At 36.9% G+C, this 21208-nt stretch overlaps 2 protein-coding genes across 8 annotated transcripts in view; one reads left to right on the top strand and one right to left on the bottom strand.

Moving 5' to 3' along the window:
- The window catches only part of WDR17 (WD repeat domain 17), a 232584-nt gene that overhangs the window by 141547 nt on the left and 69829 nt on the right, over nucleotides 1-21208 (bottom strand). The gene's annotated exons all lie outside the window — the stretch shown is intronic.
- ASB5 (ankyrin repeat and SOCS box containing 5) overlaps nucleotides 1-21208 on the top strand; it is a 41956-nt gene that overhangs the window by 10860 nt on the left and 9888 nt on the right. For 5 of the 7 annotated variants that reach the window (XM_049797947.1, XM_049797945.1, XM_049797946.1 and 2 more), the window contains one exon: nucleotides 2147-2439. In XM_049797947.1, the coding sequence (XP_049653904.1) occupies nucleotides 2244-2439 (196 nt within the window). In that variant the 5' untranslated portion in view covers nucleotides 2147-2243. Of the gene's footprint in view, nucleotides 1-16; nucleotides 623-2146; nucleotides 2440-14517; nucleotides 14786-21208 lie in introns of those variants that run through there. The other 2 variants (XM_049797948.1, XM_049797950.1) reach the window with 2 other exon arrangements.

Here is a 21208-nt window from a genome sequence, read left to right as displayed (position 1 = left end):
AGACTATAGGGTCTTATAAAAGGTCTATAAAGAAGAAAAAGGTTTTCCATGAGATAATTACGATTCTTCCTTATTCTGCATGGTAAATTTGCAAAACAGGTTACTTAAGATGGCTGGGGAATTCTGTGGACTGATTGAGTTAAGCTTAATCACACTGGTAGAGATACAGAAGTAAGAAATTCCAATACTGGATGTGTTACTAAGGAAAATATAATTTCTATTAGTGATTGAAACGGAAATTGGCAGTGGTGGCTTAGAACATAATGCCTATTTATCCTTATGGAAAACATGACACCTCAATTCAGTGTCAGATAACAATGTGCCAAATATAAAAAGGGATTTTCATTTGGCATTTTAAGTACTCACTCCTGCTTCTAACTATGGTATGAGGAGAGCAGTTCCTATTCTGGCTGGATGAGAAAATGTCTATAAATGAAATTTAGGAGAAAATGTGTATATTTTTTCACAGACTAATATAGTTTACAGTGTAAACTGCTTTTTAATTGCCTTTCCTAGTTACTGTTTTGACTTTTATGTGGATTAATTTTTTTCAAAGAAAAAGACTGAATGTCTGTTTCTCTCAAGATAAACTCAATTCAGTTCCTGTCTGTTAAAAATCCTGGTACTTATTTTCAAGCACATTTCCTTTTATCATGTCTTTTCTTCATTTGTATAGGTTTATTTGAATGTAGTTTCTAGAAAACCTTATACTTTCTTACTCTTAATAAATTACTCCTGGAGCCAGATGATAAGAGGTTCTTTATGTTGCCACTTTACTTTCAAAAATATGATTTTGTATCATATCCTTAATGTCTGCTGTGCTGTTCATTGAAGTCAAGGGGATCTGTGGATGCAGTGACATTTGTATTATACCCTCTGTTTCTGATGGACAGTTGCCAGCGTTCTAAAATGGTTTTTTTCTGACCATCAAACAAGAGAATCCAGGGTAGAATAGAAGGGGTGTTTCAGTTTAATATTACTATGGATAGAGTATTTTAAACTATAATTCAAGACTCTGTTTCTTTTATTTAAAAGGAAATATGAAAGCTTAGAACAGGACTCTTTCCTATGCTGCCATGATTCTTTATTAGGGTTATAGCTTACTTAGGAATCTAGTTCTGTCCTGCAGCTCCTCAGTTTGTATCACGTTGTGACACCAGTATTTAGTCAGCAGTTACTCACACTAATGGAACAACTTGTGCATAACTGCTGATGACTGTGAGTAATAACTTTGTGGTATATAAGCAAATTATTGCTTAAAGAATCTGAGGAATTTAGGCTCCCCTCTCTAAAACTGGCCAAGAAACAAAGCCTGTCATGTTATAGGTTTAAAATAATACGATGCAGCACAATGAAATGTGTATCATAAGCATTAGAAATTTTCCATGTTGTGTATTTACCACTGCATTTATTTAATTTTAGTTACATTTTCATTAGTTTAACTTTAGATGCTCCAAAATCTTATTTATAAAAATATCTAGGAGTTTGATTCTTAAAGTCTGTGCTGAATACTGGGTTTTGTATAATACTATAAGCCACGTATACTAGATATTTTCATTCAGCCTGAACAAAATAATAAGAGACTGTAAAAGCTGGTATATATTAAGTCTCTGTTTATTAATGTGAATTTCAAGTATTTATGGATGTGGTTCTAGTTTTGTAAGCAGAAAATACTAGTCTAACATAAAATGAAGTAGCACAAAAGAACAGTTGTACTTAAGAAGCAGGAGAACTTATTGTAGCAAAAAACTGATTACCTGAGTTACCTGGTTTAGTACATGAAATTGTAGTTCTTAATAATACTTTTGACAGTGTATTTTTAAACATGTAAACTGGTTACATGAGTTACCTGGTTTAGTACATGAAATTGTAGTTCTTAACAATAATACTTTTGACAGTGTATTTTTAAACATGTATTAATAGGGTAAATAAATTAATAAGAAATGCAGAATTTGGAATGAAACAGACCTTTTAAGTGGAACAAGTACAATCCAGGGTCTTGGAACCTGTGTCTGTTATATTCCATCCCACTTGAATATCATCAGGCTAGCAGGAGCGGTAGTGAACTCAATACTATGTACAGTATAAATAATCGTCATATTTTGAGCAGCAAGCATCATGACCAGCTGATATTTTCTTTCCTCAGGACCAGTTGTTCCCAAGAGTGCGTGGCTGAAGCCATATGATCTTATCAACACATTTGAGAGCCCTACCCAAACACTGAGAGAGATTTTGCTGCAGCAATGACTGTCATAGAAGAAAATCGCCCTTTTGCCCAGCAGCTATCCAATGTCTACTTTACTATACTTTCACTTTTTTGTTTTAAACTTTTTGTGAAGATCAGCCTCGCTATACTTAGTCATTTCTACATTGTGAAAGGAAACCGTAAGGAAGCAGCAAGGATAGCTGCCGAATTTTACGGAGTTCCTCAAGGACAAGGTATATTTGTACTTACTATCTTATCACTACTGTTTGGGCTTTTTGTTGTTACTGGGTTTTTTTTCCCCCAGGTAATTACTTATCTGCTAGCCTCATTTATATGCAGTTTGTCAAATGATATGTGTGAGTGGGTGTTTTTCTGTAGTTCTTGCTGTGTTTTTGTTTTGTTTTTTTTAACAAAAACTATCTGAAGGAGTCTTGTTAGATTATTTAAGTGCTTTTTTTTTTTTTTTTTTTAGGTTAATATTAAGTTCAGATAAAACTGAAGTATTACAGCCAATGTCCTGTTAGGACAGAGGCCTATACTTAAGATGGCTGTATTTAAGATTACTAAATACTTCCCAATCTAAGACAATTTTCCCAATTGCTTCTAAGGTTCCCCAGCTTACCCATGTGTGGTTGAAATTTTCCATGCTTGGCATGTGATTATTTTGCAACACTTCAGTGAAACTAGTCCCAATATTTCTGAGAATTATTTCTTGATTAAGTTAAAACTTTCTTATAATAATATATTTGAGAAGATACAGTCCTTCTGTACTTTGAAAAAGTTAGTGTCTTGGCACATATGAGGAAGCTGTTTGTCAGGGTGAGCTTTAGGGCATCTGTGTGGGAACCCATCAAATTTTACTGGGTTGAAAGTTCTTGTGAGAATTCCTTTTTCTGTTTGCTCAAGCAGAACTTTGGCAAGGCTGGGCACTAGTGTTCCCCCAGGCTCATCTGTGGTGAGCCAGTACCATTTTCATTCAATTCTTTTTCTGGGTCACAGAATGCAGAAAACTCTTTTCTCAATTGTGGTATCCTAGTGCATGACTGAGCCATGGTTTTGCTCAACTTGGGATCCTTGCTGCCTTGATTGTTTTCATTGTTGTTCCTTGTATTCTGGGATGATATCAAGTTTGAGTTAGGCAATGGAATAGGAAGACTTGTCTCTTACCACCTTCACCACTCATCCCTGGGTACCGTGAATGAGAAGAAATAACCCAAGTTAAATGCAAAGGGGGAAACTATAGAAACAAGCCAGAAACAGTTTCAAACCTAAAGATCTTTTCAGTCTTCAATGTTGGGACAAAAGCTGGACATTTTTTGTGTATGTGTTTAAATTTGCAAACCAAAAAGAGTGGCTTACATCCTAAAGCAGGAATTAGCTTGCTTTGCAGTAGATTTAATTGAGGTGGATTTATAGCATGTGTTCTGTGCACAGTTCAGAAGGTTCTGAAACCCAGGGGTTTTACATCTGAGTATGTTAATGACATCATCTGAACTATTACACGTGTGTGTTTGTGTGTGAGTATATGTAGAGATATGTATGTATGTGGAGGTGTGTGTATGTATGTATTCACTACAGTAGGATGGGAAGGACTGTCTATCCCACTGGCAGAAATGCTCGCAGAAAATGTTGTAGACCTCACTTGAAATCAAGAATTTTTTGTCAGAAACTGCTGGCTAGCTCTTAGGCAGCTCATTCTGGGAAGGCTGACGCAGTATCTGAGTAAGGAAGGAAAAAGACTGGGGAAAAACTAGGGCGAAAGGAATAACATGCATCGGAATGGAAACTAAAATAGTCTCTACAATGTTACCTGTTGCTGAATCAAGGAGACTTTAGTTTGGTCATTCGTCAACTGTCTGAACTATTATATCTGAACAGATGTATCTTCAGCATTCTAGTAGCTGGCCCATGCAAAAGGTGAAAATCTGTCACTCTTGCAGGTTACTTTTTTTGCTCAGGTAGCAGAGGTTTATATTGATTTAAAGGCTCAAACATATGGTAGAGTTTCTGCTTTTCTGCTTGGTTTAATAAAAGAAAATAGTTAATGCAACTATTTTGTGCTTAAATTGTGTTTTTTACAACTCAACACCAGTGTGTCTTTAATTTTTTCATTGCCCAACTCACAGTGTTTGGGTCTGGATTTGTAACAGTTCTAACCACATTTTCAGCTAATGTTACATAATTGGCAAATTCAGCCATTTGTCGTGATTAAAAAAAACCCAATCCTTGCTCTTTGGGCTGCAAATAAGGCTCCTCAAAATTACTGTTTCATCTCATCTTTTCTATACCTTTGTTCTGTGTTTGTAGAAGGGGGCATGTTACTGACTGAACTCACACCATGTTGTGGGGTTTGGTTTGTTTGTGAAATACAGTACAGAGATACCTCAGTAGATTTTATACAATACCATATAACAAAATATCCTGTTCAAAGTAATATCTAGAAGATGTACAATGAGGAATGTGAAGCTACAGCTTGAAACATTAAATGATAAAATTAAATACTGAGTATCCTCCTAATTAGTGATCTTGTTCTCTTGTTTTAGTTAAGCAACAGAGAAGCCTCAGCAGAAAAAAACCAACACCCCCCCCCCCAACAAACTAAACCAGAAAATTAGCTTATCATTGCCTAATTGAAGTTTATAGAGTTTCAAGAAGTAATTCAAATTAGAGGAAATGTTAGTTTTCATTTTCTAGTTTAACCTCATTACGTACTCTTAAAATTCTGTTAGTGCTGGTATTTTCAGTTTGCTTGTAATAGTACAAAATTACTTTTTGCTATCATAATGGCTTGGCTAGGATAGAGTGCTATAATTCTGAAGAAGAAAAGAGCCTTCGGAAATAATATGCTACTAGGCACAGGCGTTATTTCATGTTTACGGAATTGAGCTCCTGAGTTAAAACAAGCCTTTCTTTTACAAAGCCTGTATAATTGAGGACTTTTTAGGTACTGAGCAGTAGTACTTGGTGGAACTCCTTTTATCAAACTGAAGGTTTACAGGTCAGTACAGGATTTGAGGCCCAGGGATCACACATTTCATGGCTGACTTCCTTTGTCTTGTGGCTTGTTCTTTGTTGACTACAAGGAGACAGCTTTACCGGTGTCATCTGCCTACTGTGGTCTTGTTGCTACGTATTAGTAGTGAAACAGGTCATATTTTGTTCCTTTAATATTTCAGGAATATTTTGTCTCCAGTTTGGATAGTTACCAATCTACTGTGTTAAATCTATCCTTTGGATCTCATATGTATCTGAACAGCTGGATAGGGATAGCTTCCCAATAATTAATGAGAAATTATATTGTGTATGTGGCATTGAGATATAAGAACTAGATCAGTATTCAGCATCAGCTAAGACCAGGAGAGTGCATATAAAAGCTCTACTAATTATAAGTCTCATTAATTTGTTTGAAGTCCGAGTAGAACTTTTCTTGTTTACAGCTGAAAGGCACCACCAGAGATAATTTGGATGCTCTAGGATCAAGTATACGTGGGTTGTCTGGCAAATGTTTGGCTAACCTGGTTTTAAAATGCTTAGTAATAGTGATTTCTCAGCATCCTTATGCAACCAATTCCAGTTTTTAGTATTCTCATCACAAGAATGCCTCCCACTCCCATGAAGACCTACCTAAATCTTTATTTCTGCAAACTAATTACATAAAATATAATTAAGGCATTTATCAGGTTTTTTTCCATGTATGAAAAGTAATCAGTTAAAAGAGTATTATCATGCATCTTCCTACCTCTACCATTTTTGCCTTTTCTAGAATAAAGAAAAAAGTCTGTCCTCTTAAGTCTTGTTTTCTAGACCTGGAATTACTGTAGTTGCTGTCCTTTGGACTTGTGCCAGTTCATATACGGTTCATAGACATCTTTATTGATGTCTAATTCCCAATGTTAAACAGAGTGCTCCAGCTGAGACTTTATTAGTGCAACCAGTGGAACTATTAGTTGTGTAAAAGTGGAACAGTTATGTCATGTGCCATATATATGATACCCTCTGTAATACCTTAATACCTCCTGGAATGCTGCTACACACACACACACCCACCAACAGTAAAGTATTGAAGCTATCTGTAGCCTATAAACCCCATGTTAAAACAGAGTCACTGTACTATGCATTTGCTTTTTCCTCTCTAAGTATAATACTGTGTACTGGCCTTCAGCTAACTTCGTGCTCTTGATATCAGACAATTTCTCCATTTTACTCAAGTCTGTTTTGAATTGTTTCCTTCTGAGCAGTGTTGCAGCACCTGCAGTTTAGTGTCACTGATTAAAAAAAAATAAATATTCTATCATCCACAATATTAAAAAACTGAATAGCACTAAATGTAGGACGGAACTCTGCAGTCTTCTACATGTGCTTAAGGTGAATTAAAGACCCATGTCTTAATAAACTTTCAGAACTGAATTCTTTTTTCAGTGAAGTCAGTGGTATTACTACCATAAAGAATTAAATTAAAAATGGATCCATTCTATTACAAAGGTCCCATTTACTGGATTATTTTTAACTTTGGCACTAATTTTGTAAACACTTACTCATATACACATACTTGCCCCACTGAATTGAAAGAGACTGATTAGTTGCTTAGAGCCAAGTGCTTTGCAAACAGGGACTATAGCAGTGTTGTAAATAGGTTATGGTGTCTAGCTTTTCTTTTCTTTTATTGTGTTGAAGTGAAGATGTATTTATTTATTACGCTAGAAACTTTGAAAAAGTCAACATTTTATTAATTTCTTTCTGTATGGAAAAAGTCATAGCAGGTATATGTTTATTCCATTTTAAAATTCTGTGCCCTACAAACTGACCTACAAAATTAACTTACTTGCAAATTAACTTTGGGTAGAATTAGTTCCTTAGCAGGCTATCTGCAGTGACAGTGATCTGCACATTAAGATTTCTTCACTCGCTGTATTTCCACACCCGTGAAGAGTTAATCATTCAGTCTTTTGTACAGCTGTTGCTGGATACAAACCAGAGGATCAAAGCAACCTTTAGATTCTTCCTACTATACCAACTAGCTGGTCATATCATGGAAAGTGCTCTGTACATACAAGTGCTGAGTTGGAGCTTCAGCTGAGTTTTGTAGTTCAATTGCTTTAGGATGTAGTGGTAGCACTGTGGTATGAAGTGATTTCAAAGTATAAGTGTGTATCAAATCTTCACAGTTAATTCATTGTCAGGTGTTTTGGGTCTGCAAGATACAAACTCTGCTGACAAATACTGGTAAGAGCTTGGTTGGTATGGAAGAGTCCATACTTTGATAATACAGATAATTTTATAGAAGGAGGTGTAGTTCCCATTTATAAACTTTTTATAAGGCAAAAGGAGTCTGTTTTATCAATATTAAACCTTATAGTCAGTAACTGTCAAAATGCTTTTAGCTGCAAGCAGAAAGTGATACAGAGAAACTTTCTTATGAAAGAGTCATTTTGCAGAGGTTAATATAGCATAAACGACAAACATCTAGTCATGTACTTACACAGATACCTGGGGTCTGATGCACAAGCTAAGTAGTTCTGGAAACATAAAATTATTTTTCTTTAATAACCTATTTTTTAAATTATGTCAACTCTCTTTGCAAAAATTTTCATAGGATATCACTTTTTGCATAACTATACTATTTTAAAGTAATATTTGAAAGTTACTTGAAAGCAGAATTTGTATTTGTAGTATTTGAGTATAGCTTCTCAAAATATACCAGTTTTGCAGAACTAGAGGTGGGAGTATGCCCTGATTTCTTCTAAGTTTAAAAAAAAAAAAAAAAAAAAGGCTACTCTTAAATGAACATAGCAAGTTCTAAGCTACCCATCTTTGCTGTATCTGCCTTGGCCAGGCATGATAGGAATGCTCAGTACACTAGTTATTCCTAGTTACCCTAAATTAAGCCATCCATGGGATTGTGGTAGTTCAAGACTGGAGTCCCCATCTCCTTTCAGGATTATGAGGCTATTAAATTGTATGAAGCCTTCTGTTTCCTTCTTTTTCTTGTACACTGTGCACTGCTTGGGTGGACCAAAGAAACCGGTCCATTAAATTTAATTCATAAATAGGAAATAATGCTATGTTTCACTGTTAGATATCTGCTGTTTACATTTTGATTGCATTTTGAACTGTAGCGAATGATTAGAGCAAAGTTTTCCTATTATTTTATTCTAACAAGTTGCAATGGATAATGTCACTCAGCAACAGTTGTTAGGTAGGGAAGATAGGCACGAGGCATTTTCTCAACTTGCATTCCACAGAGATCACAGTTCTATTAATAAAAGCTGTATAAGACCTCTACTAGCTTCCTGGATACAATAGAGATTCATTTAGTAATGACAGGAATATTGTATGGCATACCTATTCACCATACCACTTGGTGTAACACACCACATTTAGCATTTGCTTTTCATATGCAGCACGTAAGCTAATGGTGTAAAAATGCTTAAGATAGTGTGAATGTTCTTTTTTGAAAGTTCAAAAGGGTGTTGGTTTTGGTGGAGCTCATAACCTTCTCTTACATGCTGAATAACTTCGCCTAGCATGCCAAATAACTGCCAAAGAGTCATACTTCAAAATAAATCTCAGGAAGACACTTGCTTAGAATGAAGCAAATGACACCACATACCAGCAAGATACCAGAACCATTCTACTCTGAAGAGCACAATCTATCTTAAAGGGATTTTGGTGAGAGTTACTAACTAGACTGGCGTAGCCAAAGCCCTGACCTATTAGCAGCAACAAAACCCAAGCATATCTGTTGGCAAGCATTGACTCTTCTCTCACCTTAAAGAAATTCTCTGAGGCTATAGAAACTTCTAGTGAATATATCTGCTGGAGCCTGTTTGCATGCTTGCTTCCCTGAAAGGAAGTGAGAGATCCTATCATGTGGATTCCTTTGTGGTTTTTTTTTTTTTTTTTTTTACTCCTATCTGGTTTTCTATGTCAGGACCTCCTTGAAAACAGCATTGCCACAAACTGTACTTTATGTCAGTATCGTTTGTGTGCCTCCTTGAAATGTGTCTTTTCTGAAGATGGACCTTAACTTGTCACCAACCTAGGTCCTATTGGCCTGATGTGCACACTCTTAACTCACATGGAAATCCCCTTCATCAATCGATTTCTTTATTTTTCTGGATGAAATGAATAATAAGCTTTTGAACTACAAACAAGTACGAAATGAGATGTTATGAACTCTGGTGTGGCTTAAAACCTGGGTTTTTAAAGGTGCATAGCAATAATCCTGGAGCGATCTGCCTGCAAGGCCTTGAAGACGACTGTTAAAGAAAAGCTGTTGGGAAACTCCAGTACTGGATTGGGGCAAGCTCAAAGATACCATCTGCAGTGGTCTTTTTTGCAGCAGTGGGGCATAAGGCAACAGGGAAAGACCAAAATAGCATAGCTTCATGAAGGTGATGTTCCTTCGCTAGGCCATAGACTTGTTATGGCCAGGGTTCTGCTATTCACACTCCTCCCTTGTAGGGGATGTTCTCAAACATTTGCAATGCAGGCAGGCAGCGAGTGAACTTCTGCCAGGGTTAGATGATGATGGCTTTGGGGGAATGCATTACGTGCCTAAGTATTGAGCTTTAGTCATGATTGCAGCAGTGCTGGCTGGTTGGTCATAAATCCATTATGGCATGCTGCATCTGTTGCACTAGTGGATGTTTCTCTTTGCTATGTCTAGAGTCTTTCTGGCAATAGATATGATCTCCCTGTGGCTGTTCTCTCACGGTAATTTGCTGAAGATTCACCCTGTGGTGCTCTATACCACTGCCATGCCGACTACCGGTCTCATGCCTTGTGTCTTCTCTGTCAGTATCTGAAGCCAAGGCCTGCTGGGTAACTGATTTGGGTAATCGGTTAACTAATTAGCATGACTGCTGTGATTTGTTTTACTTTAGCCCACATTAGCAAATATTCTGTGTTACCACTGTCTTCCTGCGTGAAGAGGTCTGACTACACGCTGCAAATCCACAAACCAAGAAATATAGTAAACGTATCATTGCTCACAGTACTTCTGTGGGGGCTGAGACAGAGCATTTATCATATCAGAATTCTAAATCTTCTCAACCTTCCATTCTGATTCCCAGCATCCAAGGATACAAAGCCTAACAATTGTAAAAATCTCAGGGGAAGAGGTAGGAAAATTACTAGCCATCCATGCTGTTGCTGCCTTAATAATAATAATTTGGATCTCCAGCTAAGAGACAGTGATGATACTGTATGAAGAGCAGGAATGTGCAGTAGGCTTTTTAGAACTTACAGTGGCATAGAGAAATGTCATTTTATGCTTTAATGACCATTTAAGTATTATCTGCATATCTGCTGGCATTTGTCAAGATGTGGAAGACAGAGGACTGTTTGGTGACACCTGGGTAATACCTAAGCTTCTGGTTGACTGCTAATGACTTATAATATCGTGTTGGCCATGAAGGATGGCTTGATGCAAGAATCCATTTTAAGGAAAAAAAAAAAAAAAAAAAAAAGTTGTTCAACTCCTTTCCCTGTCCTACTGTTAGAGCTTTATCACTGTACTTTTATGGTGCATTTACGTTCCTTGGCGTTGAGCCAGCACTACAGGATGTGACAGTGACCACTGTGGCCTTTTAGGGTGCTATGTTTTTGTCGGTAACCACGTTTCTGCAATTATTTCTAAAACTCGCTTCGTCTTGGCTCCTCTTACAGGGAGGAATGTTCAAGATCTCTGCTGGTTCATTTCTGACAATGTCAAATGACAGGCAACTCTTGAGGTACTGGCACTGAGATCCAGGGAGCCTATCTATAATTTCAGCTTCATGGTTGTAGTCTGTGGATCACATCAGCAGGGCGAGGCAGTTTCTAGTCCTGTTCCAGAATTTAGTGTGGCAGATTCTGTGCAGTCACTGTGACCCCATCATAATCCTGGTCATAAAAGTAGAGTGAAAGTACAGAACACTTTGGGAAGCGAGGTTGCTCATCAGTTGGCTAGCTTGAGGAGGCTTGCACGCAAAACGCTGATCTGTGACATATGAAAGTAGTGCAATTTTGTCCAATTTTTCCTAAGATTAATTGTTGTTATTGGAGTTTGGACTGTATTGCATTGGGCTGCATCATGGGTTGACATGTGTGGGGGTTTTTTTTCTGTCATTGTTTTTATTAACGCATTTTGTGTGTGTGTGTGTGTGATCACAATTGCATCTTCATTGCCTTAAGAACAGTATTCAGAATAGAATGAGTTCCCCATTGAAAGGGAGGAACAAAATTTCTTTCCATTTTTATTCCCACCTGTAAAGAACTGCTGCCCCTGTAAAGTCAGAGCTATTTGCTAACATAGAAATGTTGCAAATGTACTGACATTTCTTTTTATAAAAATCTGGATAAAAAAAGATTGTGAAGAAAATCACTTGAAAGTTTCCTTTAACAGTTCTTCTGCTGGGTTATAAAAGTTGAATAGAAATAATTATTAGTGAAATGCAACATAGTGGTTTATTTAAAGCTTGTCTGCTAAATTAAGTCAGAATTCCAAAGTCATCAGTAAGATCCTCCAGTTTCCTTACTCTCAGACTGTAGTGCCTGCCCCTTCCTCTGGCTGCTTTTTTGCAGGTAGCTGCATTGCTTCCATGCATAACCATAATCTAAATACTGTGCCTAATTGCTTGTATTCTGAGGCAAGGAAGGTAATGGCCTACTGTATTTTCTACATAATGGATGTCTACTTAGATTTCTGTTACAGGTTTTCTGGCAGATTTTGGAAGTCTTTGGGTGTCTTCTATAAAGAAAAATCTGAAGAACACAATCTGAGTGCCAAGCCTAAGTAGTTTCAAATATTAATAGTTTTATTAGCTAATGAAGTTGAGAGATACTGATTTTTATTTTGTAGCTAATGTAACCCAGTGCATGGATGTCTGACTTGAGGAAGTTCACATAGCAATTCCATGTCACAGGTGGAAGTGAAATAGGGAGTTCTTCAGTCCTACTCCACAGTTTTAACTGTATGTTCATCCCCTCTTTATATCAACATCTCAAGTATATTTTTAATACATTTCCATTTGATTACTGATGTTGGTCCAGCTTTCACTTTTTTTTTTTTTTAACTTTTATTTATATACTGTTTTAATAGGACTTTTTAATGGCTTTTGCCCAGAGGATGAATGGTTGTGCCAGCAGAATTTAGAGAAAAGTTACTTCTACAGTCCTGAATGGGACAGGGATAGGATTTGCTTTCTTTAAAGCAAAAAGATTGCATTCCGATGTCCTCCACAGTGTTCAAAGTAGCTTAATGAGTGGGAAGTGTCTATGGAATAGAGATACTTTTCCTAGTACCCTTGCCTTGAAAGTGGCAGATTTTGGGGGTAGTCTTAACTCCATTGGTAGCTCATTGCTTCCTATTCAGTTCTCTGGGCAGAGTGAGCGGGTGCTGCTGACTCCCCTGGGGGTCTTCCTCTTTGAAGCCATGGCAGCCATCCCTGTATCTGCTGGTTTCCTTGCTCCTGCAGTTCACACCTCTGAGACTAGTGAGAGACAATGGGGGCTGGAGTATCTGTGGAAAGCAAGTTGTATGAACTGCTTCCAGGTTTGCACCGCTCTTCTAGAAGGACCCAGCTTCATTCTCAGCTGACTACCTCACCCACAAAACTCCTACAAAAACATGTAGGTCTTCTCTTCCCAGCCCACTTGTCAATTCCTGCCCTGCCGTGCCAGATGCTCCGCTTGATCCTGGTCCTCACCACCTTCTCCTGAAAGTCCTGGGATTCCATTCCAAATGGAAAGGAAGTGTAAAACTGAGATGAGCCTCAGAGCCATGGCAAGTACAGAAATTGTCATCGGTAATTTTTCACCCGGAGAATAGTGCTGATGTCTTCCTGACACAGGCACATGTATACACATCCTTAGTAAGCTTTCCTGTTAATTCATCTTCCCGTATCCATTTACTTGAAGCAAACACTACAATTTAATAAGTAATTCTAGTATTAAAGTGATATATTTATAAAGTGCCCTTTTATAGTGAGCCCTTTTGTGAAAGCTCTGTTCAGGACTTACTTGCAGAGTCTGATTGCTGGATGTGTAGAAGTGTTTATTTCAGTCTGTGAGATATTCTGGTTCATTCAGTTAGACAAAACCCGAGGAAAATGACTTTCTGAAAGCAGCATAACATCTGGGAGAGTGCAGTTTTATTCTCTCCTGCTAGAATAACAGTAACCAACCTGCTTTTGTTCTGTACAGAGCGTAGCGCTATTCCAGTAGGTCAGTTCTCATGTGCTGTAATTTCAAGGTGAAATTTGCAGCTGCTCCTTCTTCTTCTTCTTCCCCTACCTAACAATAATCTTGCCTCTGATTTTCTCTTAAAGAAAAACAAGAGAAATATAGAAAATTTCATTAAATACCTGTGTATTATTTCAACATCTTGGGGATTAATTTTTGTCAGGTACCTGAAAGGAGTGGTATTAATGAAACCCAGTAATATTAATTTCCTTTTAAAAAGTTTACAAATGGTTAGTTTTTGTATCAGTAGAAGAGGATAGTGAGGAAATACTAGAAGGAAGTGGTGTGAAGGTAAAGGCAGCATCTTAACATGTTATTACTACAGAGGAGTCACTGTCCTCTTTATCCATGATGGAATTTTATCATGAATTGCTTCTCCCTGCAGATTTCTGTTGTATAGTATCAGTGTGATACACAGTAACAAATAAAAAAACTAGTTGGTTGCCTGTGGTTTTGTTGTTATTTTTAAAAAATACTGACTTGTGCTTCTTCCAACAAGACTACAGCCTTACTTTCATAATGGGATCAGACTTTCAAAATTACCAGTGAAATATTTTTTTTTTTTTTTGTAGTCAAACCATATTTTTATTTATTCAGGATGTAGTTTCTAGTTGGCATCTTTAGGATACCTTGTCTCCTATTTAAAAAAACAAAACAAAACAAACAAAAAAGCCCAACAAATGACAAAAAACTAGAAGTGCTTCATAGTTTCATGGATCCCTCCGAATTCCAAAATCCATCTTAACTGCAAGTTACATGTGAGTAAAGCCTGATGCAGTAATAATTATTGTTTCTATTATTAAAAGAATTGCCTTTCTGATAAAACAGTTTTAGTTTTTCTGGTTTAGGTTGCTTGTTATTCAAGCAACAAAGCATTGAATACTTATGCTTTAAGAATCTGTTTCTTTTTTGGTTAAATGATTAAAAAATTAACACCTTTCCATTTAAATCATGTAAATAGTTAAGACTCATGCTGTAGCTAAGCTGATTCTTTCTCTGTTTTAAAAATAGAAAATGCTAGAGCAGTCCTTCCCTTCCCCCACTACGTACTCACTAGTCCAAGCTAGTAAATGTTACTGAATGGATTTCAGTGTTGTAGCCATTCTACAGTAAGTAGAGCAAGATCCTTTGTGAAAAAGCGAAAGGAGGAAAAACGGTAGTAAAAATCCATTTGTGGATGCTCGTCAGACCAGAGTACCTGCACCAATGACAGACAGGCTTTCCTCGAGAAACAAATAATGACAACAAACACTGCTGTTCAGAGGAGCCAGAATCTCCCCAAAAGACGACTAGAAAGTATAGGGGAGTGTCCTGCGAAACGAAAAGCTAGCTGGGGTATTCTGACCAGCCAAGGTTAGTATAGCAGCCATTTCAGAAACTGCGTACTGAAATATGCTAAGCTGACCCAATTTATGATGTTCTAGCTCTAAACTGGTTTTTGGTTTTGGGGTTTTTTTGTTTGTTGGGGGTTTTTTTCCTAGCTGTAATATAAATGCATGCTTATGTTAGTGGCACTTTATTGTCTTGCATGGGTTAACACAAGGGTGTTGAGGCTATTTTTGTTCCTTCTGCACTCTTATCAGCTGATCTAAAATACCTTTTCTTGTTTATCTGCCCTATTTGTTTTATGCAAGTGTTTAAGGCTTGACTTACCCTGACTTTTGCTGTCCTGTCACAAGGTAACTGGATACCGAAGGCTAATTGTTTACGACAGGGAACAGGGGAATGGAAGGAGGGGGAGGAGTAAACTTTACATATAACTTTATATGTAAAGAGAAGTTTATAGGTAGCTGAAATAGGAGGCAATGGAGGAACTACAGGTGACAGAAATATTGTCCTGTACTAAGATACTAAAGACAAAGATATAATTGTAAAGGTTTGCATAGCGAAGTACTTAGGAGGTATTTAAGTTGCTGGCTACTGACATTTTCAGCAATGAGGAACAAACTCTATTATAAGAGAAGTGTTTAGGATTGCTGTTGTCTGTGCCATATTTTCCTAATTTTTTTCATAATACAAGTGTGTAAAAGGGAGCTTTGAATAATTGTGAGAGTCTAATAGGAATTTTTTACAAGAGCGATCATTTCAATTCCAATTAATACTGACCATATGTAGGGCTTAGAGTGAAACAAAAAAGAAAATAAGGAAGTCAGACTTGAAATTCGTGATAATATGATATCAAATTAAAAACTGGAGACGTTGAAATAGTCAAGGAATGCAGGAGACAGGAAAGAGAGATTGAATATATTGTGCATAAAAATAATTATGAATTTACCATGTAAAACATAGCTATATGTTATAGGAATCAGTTATTCTTAAAAAACCTTTGCTAATTGCCAGTACTGCCAGTTTTAGAATTAAGCAATATTTGAGAATTTAAGCAACAGTGACTGTAGCTTCCCAAATAACAGTTTGAATGCAATGGTACTGTAAGGTTATATTTATTCTTCAGTTTTAATACGCGCTGTATCTTTTATCCTCATATTGTTCACTGTTTGGGCTAAGATTTCCTGGTTGATAGTAATTTTTATTTATGAACATTTCAGCTAGTGTTAGGTCAGTAGTTCCCAAAAAACTAGGACATTCTCCCTCAGACTGAAGAGAAATTTTACAAAAGTTTATCAGTGTTAGCACTGGCCCCTCCTTGATATGGTTCAGGATTAGGCTCTTTTGGCATTCTTATAAAGAAATAGCCACAGTTAGTCAAGTTTGACATTTTCAAAGTCACATTAAAATATGGAATGTAAAGTTTTCTGAAGAATCCATCTTAACAGGGTCCAGCTACTTACAGCCTCTTTATGATTGCCAAACTGGGCATATATATTCATTGATGGACATCTTGAAGTACTGAGAGACTTCAGTTGCAGTTGAGGCTTCTGGTTGTTGCAGTTCACTTGAATAACAGGTATATCTAATATCAAATCTGAAGGAGGCTCTTCTCTTCCCTTTCAGTTCCCATCCATGGAGGTATCCAAACTGGACTTTGTTCTTCAGGCACTCTTGCAGAGGAAGGGAAGAGAAAGTCATACTGCAATGCAGTATGTAATTGAATATGCAGATTGGAAAATGCACTAAAAGTGATGCCGGGGGTGGAATATGTCATGATAAGATTTGGTAGAAGGGCGAAAGAATAGGGTCAGACTAGGAAAAGGTCTTCAGCCTACTGGCTCGAGGGTCCACAACCAGGCTATTCTACCAAAATCTCCTGGATGTAGCAAAAATCAGCACACTAGGCGCAGCTTTGCTGCCCAGCTGGGTACTGCTTTTAAGGCTAGGGATTAGGCCGTGTGCTGCATTCACTCTCTGGCAGGCTGGGAAAATACTGAGAATTCTGAGCACAGCTTGGGGAAAATTGCTTGCAGTCTGGATTAAGGCTGAGGCTGCATTTGAGGAGCAAAATTATTCCAGGCAGAAGTCCTCCAGAGTCTGAACTCGGCTCAGAATGTCCGTATGCCTTCTCTGCCACCTTCTAGTTGGCAAGGCCGCTGAAAAACCCTTACTTTGTTTTAGTGACTTGTCCAAGGGGATAGTAACAGCCCAAGAGTACTGCCAGCTGCTCCACGTACTCAAATCACATCTGATGTGGGTCTGACGGGTTACTGAATTCAGAGGTTGATGTGATTTTACACCTTGGTGCTGCAACTGTGACACACAGAGTTTGCAAGCTACTTTCAGCTAGAAAAATATCCAGCCAGTTGTTGATCTTTCAAGAAGATGGCAAAAGCAAACTCTGCATGAGCAATGGACGGGGGAGAGTTCTTGCTGTGCTTTCCTGTGACGGGAGAAGGGGCCTGACACACTTCTTCCCGTGTGTGCAAGGCCCGGCACAGAGCCAGCACAGCAACTGCTGCTATCGTCATTACTGTTGCCTTCACGTAGCAGAACGCTGCTCCTGTTGGGAACCAAGCGAGCTATGCCTGGATATTGCTGTTGTGGTTCTTTTTAGGATTTTTAATGCAGTTTAGCGGCTCATGTTTCTGTGTGAAGAGTAGGTTAAATTGCAATGCCAAAGCAATCAAACGTTATGGAATTGTTGAAAGTAACACTGCCTGTGCCATGCCGATTTGACCCTGTAATGCATTACAACCCAGCATTTGACAACACAGTCACGTGCTGTATTTTTCCACAAAGCCCCTGCTTCCTTGATGTGCAAGATGGATGATGTTTTGAGAAGGCATTAGGTTTATATTCAGAAAAAATACACCCTATGTTTCCCTGTATGTTGCAAAGGTTAGAAGGCATATAGTGAATGGTAGGAAAAAAGGGTTAACGTCTTAATGTCCCTAAAAGCAAAGTCTATTCTTGTCTTTGCTGTGGCACCTGTGTGTTTGAAGACCAATCATCTAACCTAAAAGTTTCTTGACCGATCATGGTTGTTATTATTATCTAAGGCTGAAATTTCAGAAGCTCAAAGCTCTTATAACCATAATTAAACTATGCTTTCAGTGTACACTCTAATGCTTAAGTACTCTGGAAAAAATAAGCTATTAGATTGGTTTTGCAATTTAAGCATTAAAACTCTGTCTTTTGGTTCCTTAGTTATAAAATAGTATGAATGGATGATGTCATGAAGATAGATTCAGGAAGGGTTTTGAAGTATTCTTTTGTTATTGGAGAATACCATGAAAAAGGCATTATAAAGTTAACAGTGTTATAGTCAGTTTGTAGTTTGAGTAGCATATCTTAAAGAGCAAGAGATCATACTAGATATGAAGACACAAAATAATTTGAATGCTACCTCATTCATTGAATACAACAGTGGAATGGCAAAACTAATGCATGGTCATGTAATGTGGGTGCATCATAAACAGAACTGGGGGAAAATAGTTTTGTTTTGTATGGTTTTCATGAGTAGGAAATTGTTGGCATTTGCATTTGGAATGAAATCCACAAATTTTGAAAGTCTACATGATGATAAACACTGGAAAGAATATTGGTTTGAACCAAACAAGGTTTCATTTTTTGTGTGCCTATGTTTATATATTTATGTGTATATATTTATATATTGCTATATAATTCTCAGTCAAATGAAAACAAAGATTATTTGAAGTATTGAAATGAAATATTTAAATGCCACTTGAACTGCATCTTCTCTCAGACATATTTTAATCCTCTCTAGCCTAAATTCTGATTCTTTTGGGATTCTTCAGTTCTGATTGTTGCAATTTCGTTTGTTAAAAAGCAGTGGCTTCTGTTTTGCTGGTCATATCTAATCATAGTAGTTAAGGACCATAGATGCATTTCTTAACTTTCAATTCCTTGACTTAAGATTCTTTTCAATAGTTTTTAATGTCAAATATCAATTAAATAGTTGACAAGCTTCTCTATCCTGCAAGGGCTTTAGAGAAATTAGTAATTTTATAGTGCCACAGTAAAAATCTGTTAGAACTTAACTACATATACAAAATATCAGGCAGTTTTAACAACTGGAGTGAAGTGTGTCCATTGATCTTGGGACTATAATGTTACAGAGGTTTTCTGTTACAGTTATTGATCCTGTCTGTTGCTTCAGTTTCCACAAACTGAAACACTCAGAATACATCTTAAGGAATAAAAAGTAACAGTGATGAGCTTAATACATAGCATTTGTTAGTTTTGCAGGAATAAATACTAGCCACAACACTTTCCAAATAGTCTTCTTTCTCATCTCCCAATAATGAACTGTGGCAGGCTTCTATTTTCAGTTCTTCTCTGATGATACTGCTTCTTCTGAGGACTGGGATACCATCTATTTACCCTTAGAGCAGTATTTTTCTGAAGTGCTGAGCCCTGGCATAAATCTTGTCCCAGTGAAGTCAGTGAGAAGACTTTCATTAATTTCCAATTCTCCCTGTTTTGAAAATCCAACTTTTTAATGTACCTTTTGTACTGGGTTTTTTTGGTTGGTTTGGTTTTGTTTGGTTTTTTTGAAGACTACACAAATTTGTAGAAATAAAACCAAAAGGGTGGGATGACTGGAGTTAATGACGTTTATGAAAATATTTTTACTTACTATTTTACTACTGTGATCATAACTGCAGGAATCACAGGTAGTTGTAGGTAGATGTAAAGGAGTGAAGTCTGTAGGAAAACATGAAGAAAATTACATTAATGACCTTGCAATTTCTGACTTTCATCCGTTTCTAATCCCCATTTTGGGGGATTTTCATTGCTGAGAATAGTTGTTAAAACCCCAATTTAACAATGAAAGAATTGTTTAGAAGATAACTGAGGCAATAGTGAACTGCTAAAAGAAAAACACAGTTCAGCATATGGATCAAATAGCATTTGAAACATGTTCAGAATATCTTTGCTTATTTCTTTTCTAAGTATATTATGAGTAAGTAGTAAAATAACATATGAACATTTGGCAGTGCTTCCCTTACAAATCTGTGTACTAATACTGATTTTTGGGGATACAAAACTATGTGTCTCATTGCTTGAGGATAAAAAAGGGGGAGTTTGTCCTGCAGTTCTTGTTGAGCTCAAGGTTCTCTTGATTTCACCGTGAGTTTTTCTTGTGTTGAAATTCCAGTTAATCTGTCTTGGAAGGCAAACGCATAAGATGCTGGCACTTCAGAAAGCTGTGATGTTAAAAAAAGAAATGTGAAAAGTGGAAGAAAAGGGCCACAGTCCTTTAGCATAAGAAAAGAAACTGGCAACTTGTATACGCTTATATCTTCAAAGCTGTGTTTACAGGGTGAAAGTTCATATTACAGTGAGCTGCTGATCTGCTTCCAAACATAGCTGGAGTGTATTAAGAACAGGTCCAACTAGCAAGAACAGATTTTTTTTTTTTTTTAATTTTTTTTTATTTTCCAGATTGAAAGAAATGAGTAGGATTTATAATTGCAATTGGCTGGAAGTGCCATGGGGAGATGGAGATTTAGGTATTGTATGATACTTTGTAATTCTTTTTTTTAACTTCACCTGTTAATACAGTGAATATATTTATTCTTTCTTGTTAGTGTTTACAAAGCACTGTAGGCTGCCCTTCCTGGTAAACTATACACCAGAGAACTTGGAACTAATGTGGCTTCTAAATATAGTTAGAGATACTTTGTATTCAGCATCTGTCAGATACACCATCAGTAGGGAATTAATGCATTAACAGTTTTGGAATAGACCATGTTTGCTAATACTGCTGTTACATACAACATTGAATGAAAAAAAGTCCTCGTTTATATTCTTGTTAATGCTTTCTAAGTGAGAAACATAGCGAGTTTGTAGATTAGCAGAAGGCAGTGATCTAGACAATTTATTTTAAGGCACCTTTGATGTTTATGATACATATTTATTTTGAACATATTCTTGTCCCTGTGACATTTAATGGTGAATTACTATGTTTATTGATGAATCAGTTGGAATGTGAATTTTTTTTTCCAAACTTGGTTTGCACAAAATATTTCTGCAGCGTTTTGCTTATAGATTTTATTTCTCGTAGTGATGATACGAACATTTTGTATTTAATTGATTTAGCAGATACAGCTAGCTGCTGGATGTCTCTACACAAAGATAGGGATATAAGGTGGGTCTAGGTACAAAACAGAACTTACAACAGGATCTGGCATCTTTTGATTCTCAAACGTCACCGGAGTAATGACATTAACAGACACTCTTCTGAGCAATTGAAGAGGGAAGGAGTTGAAGGAAAGAAAGGTGGAAAAAATGTTGCTTTCAGATCCTACCTGCATCTTTGTTCTGTTTAGAGTTGTACATGGCTACAAAAATGTCCAAAGTGTGAATGTATTTAATGGGCATAAAATCTTAATGACATTTAGAATTTTTAGATGTTTT

Source organism: Accipiter gentilis, chromosome 3 (genome assembly GCF_929443795.1).
Source record: "Accipiter gentilis chromosome 3, bAccGen1.1, whole genome shotgun sequence".
Lineage (NCBI taxonomy): Eukaryota > Metazoa > Chordata > Aves > Accipitriformes > Accipitridae > Astur > Astur gentilis.
This window is presented reverse-complemented; position numbering and strand designations above follow the sequence as displayed.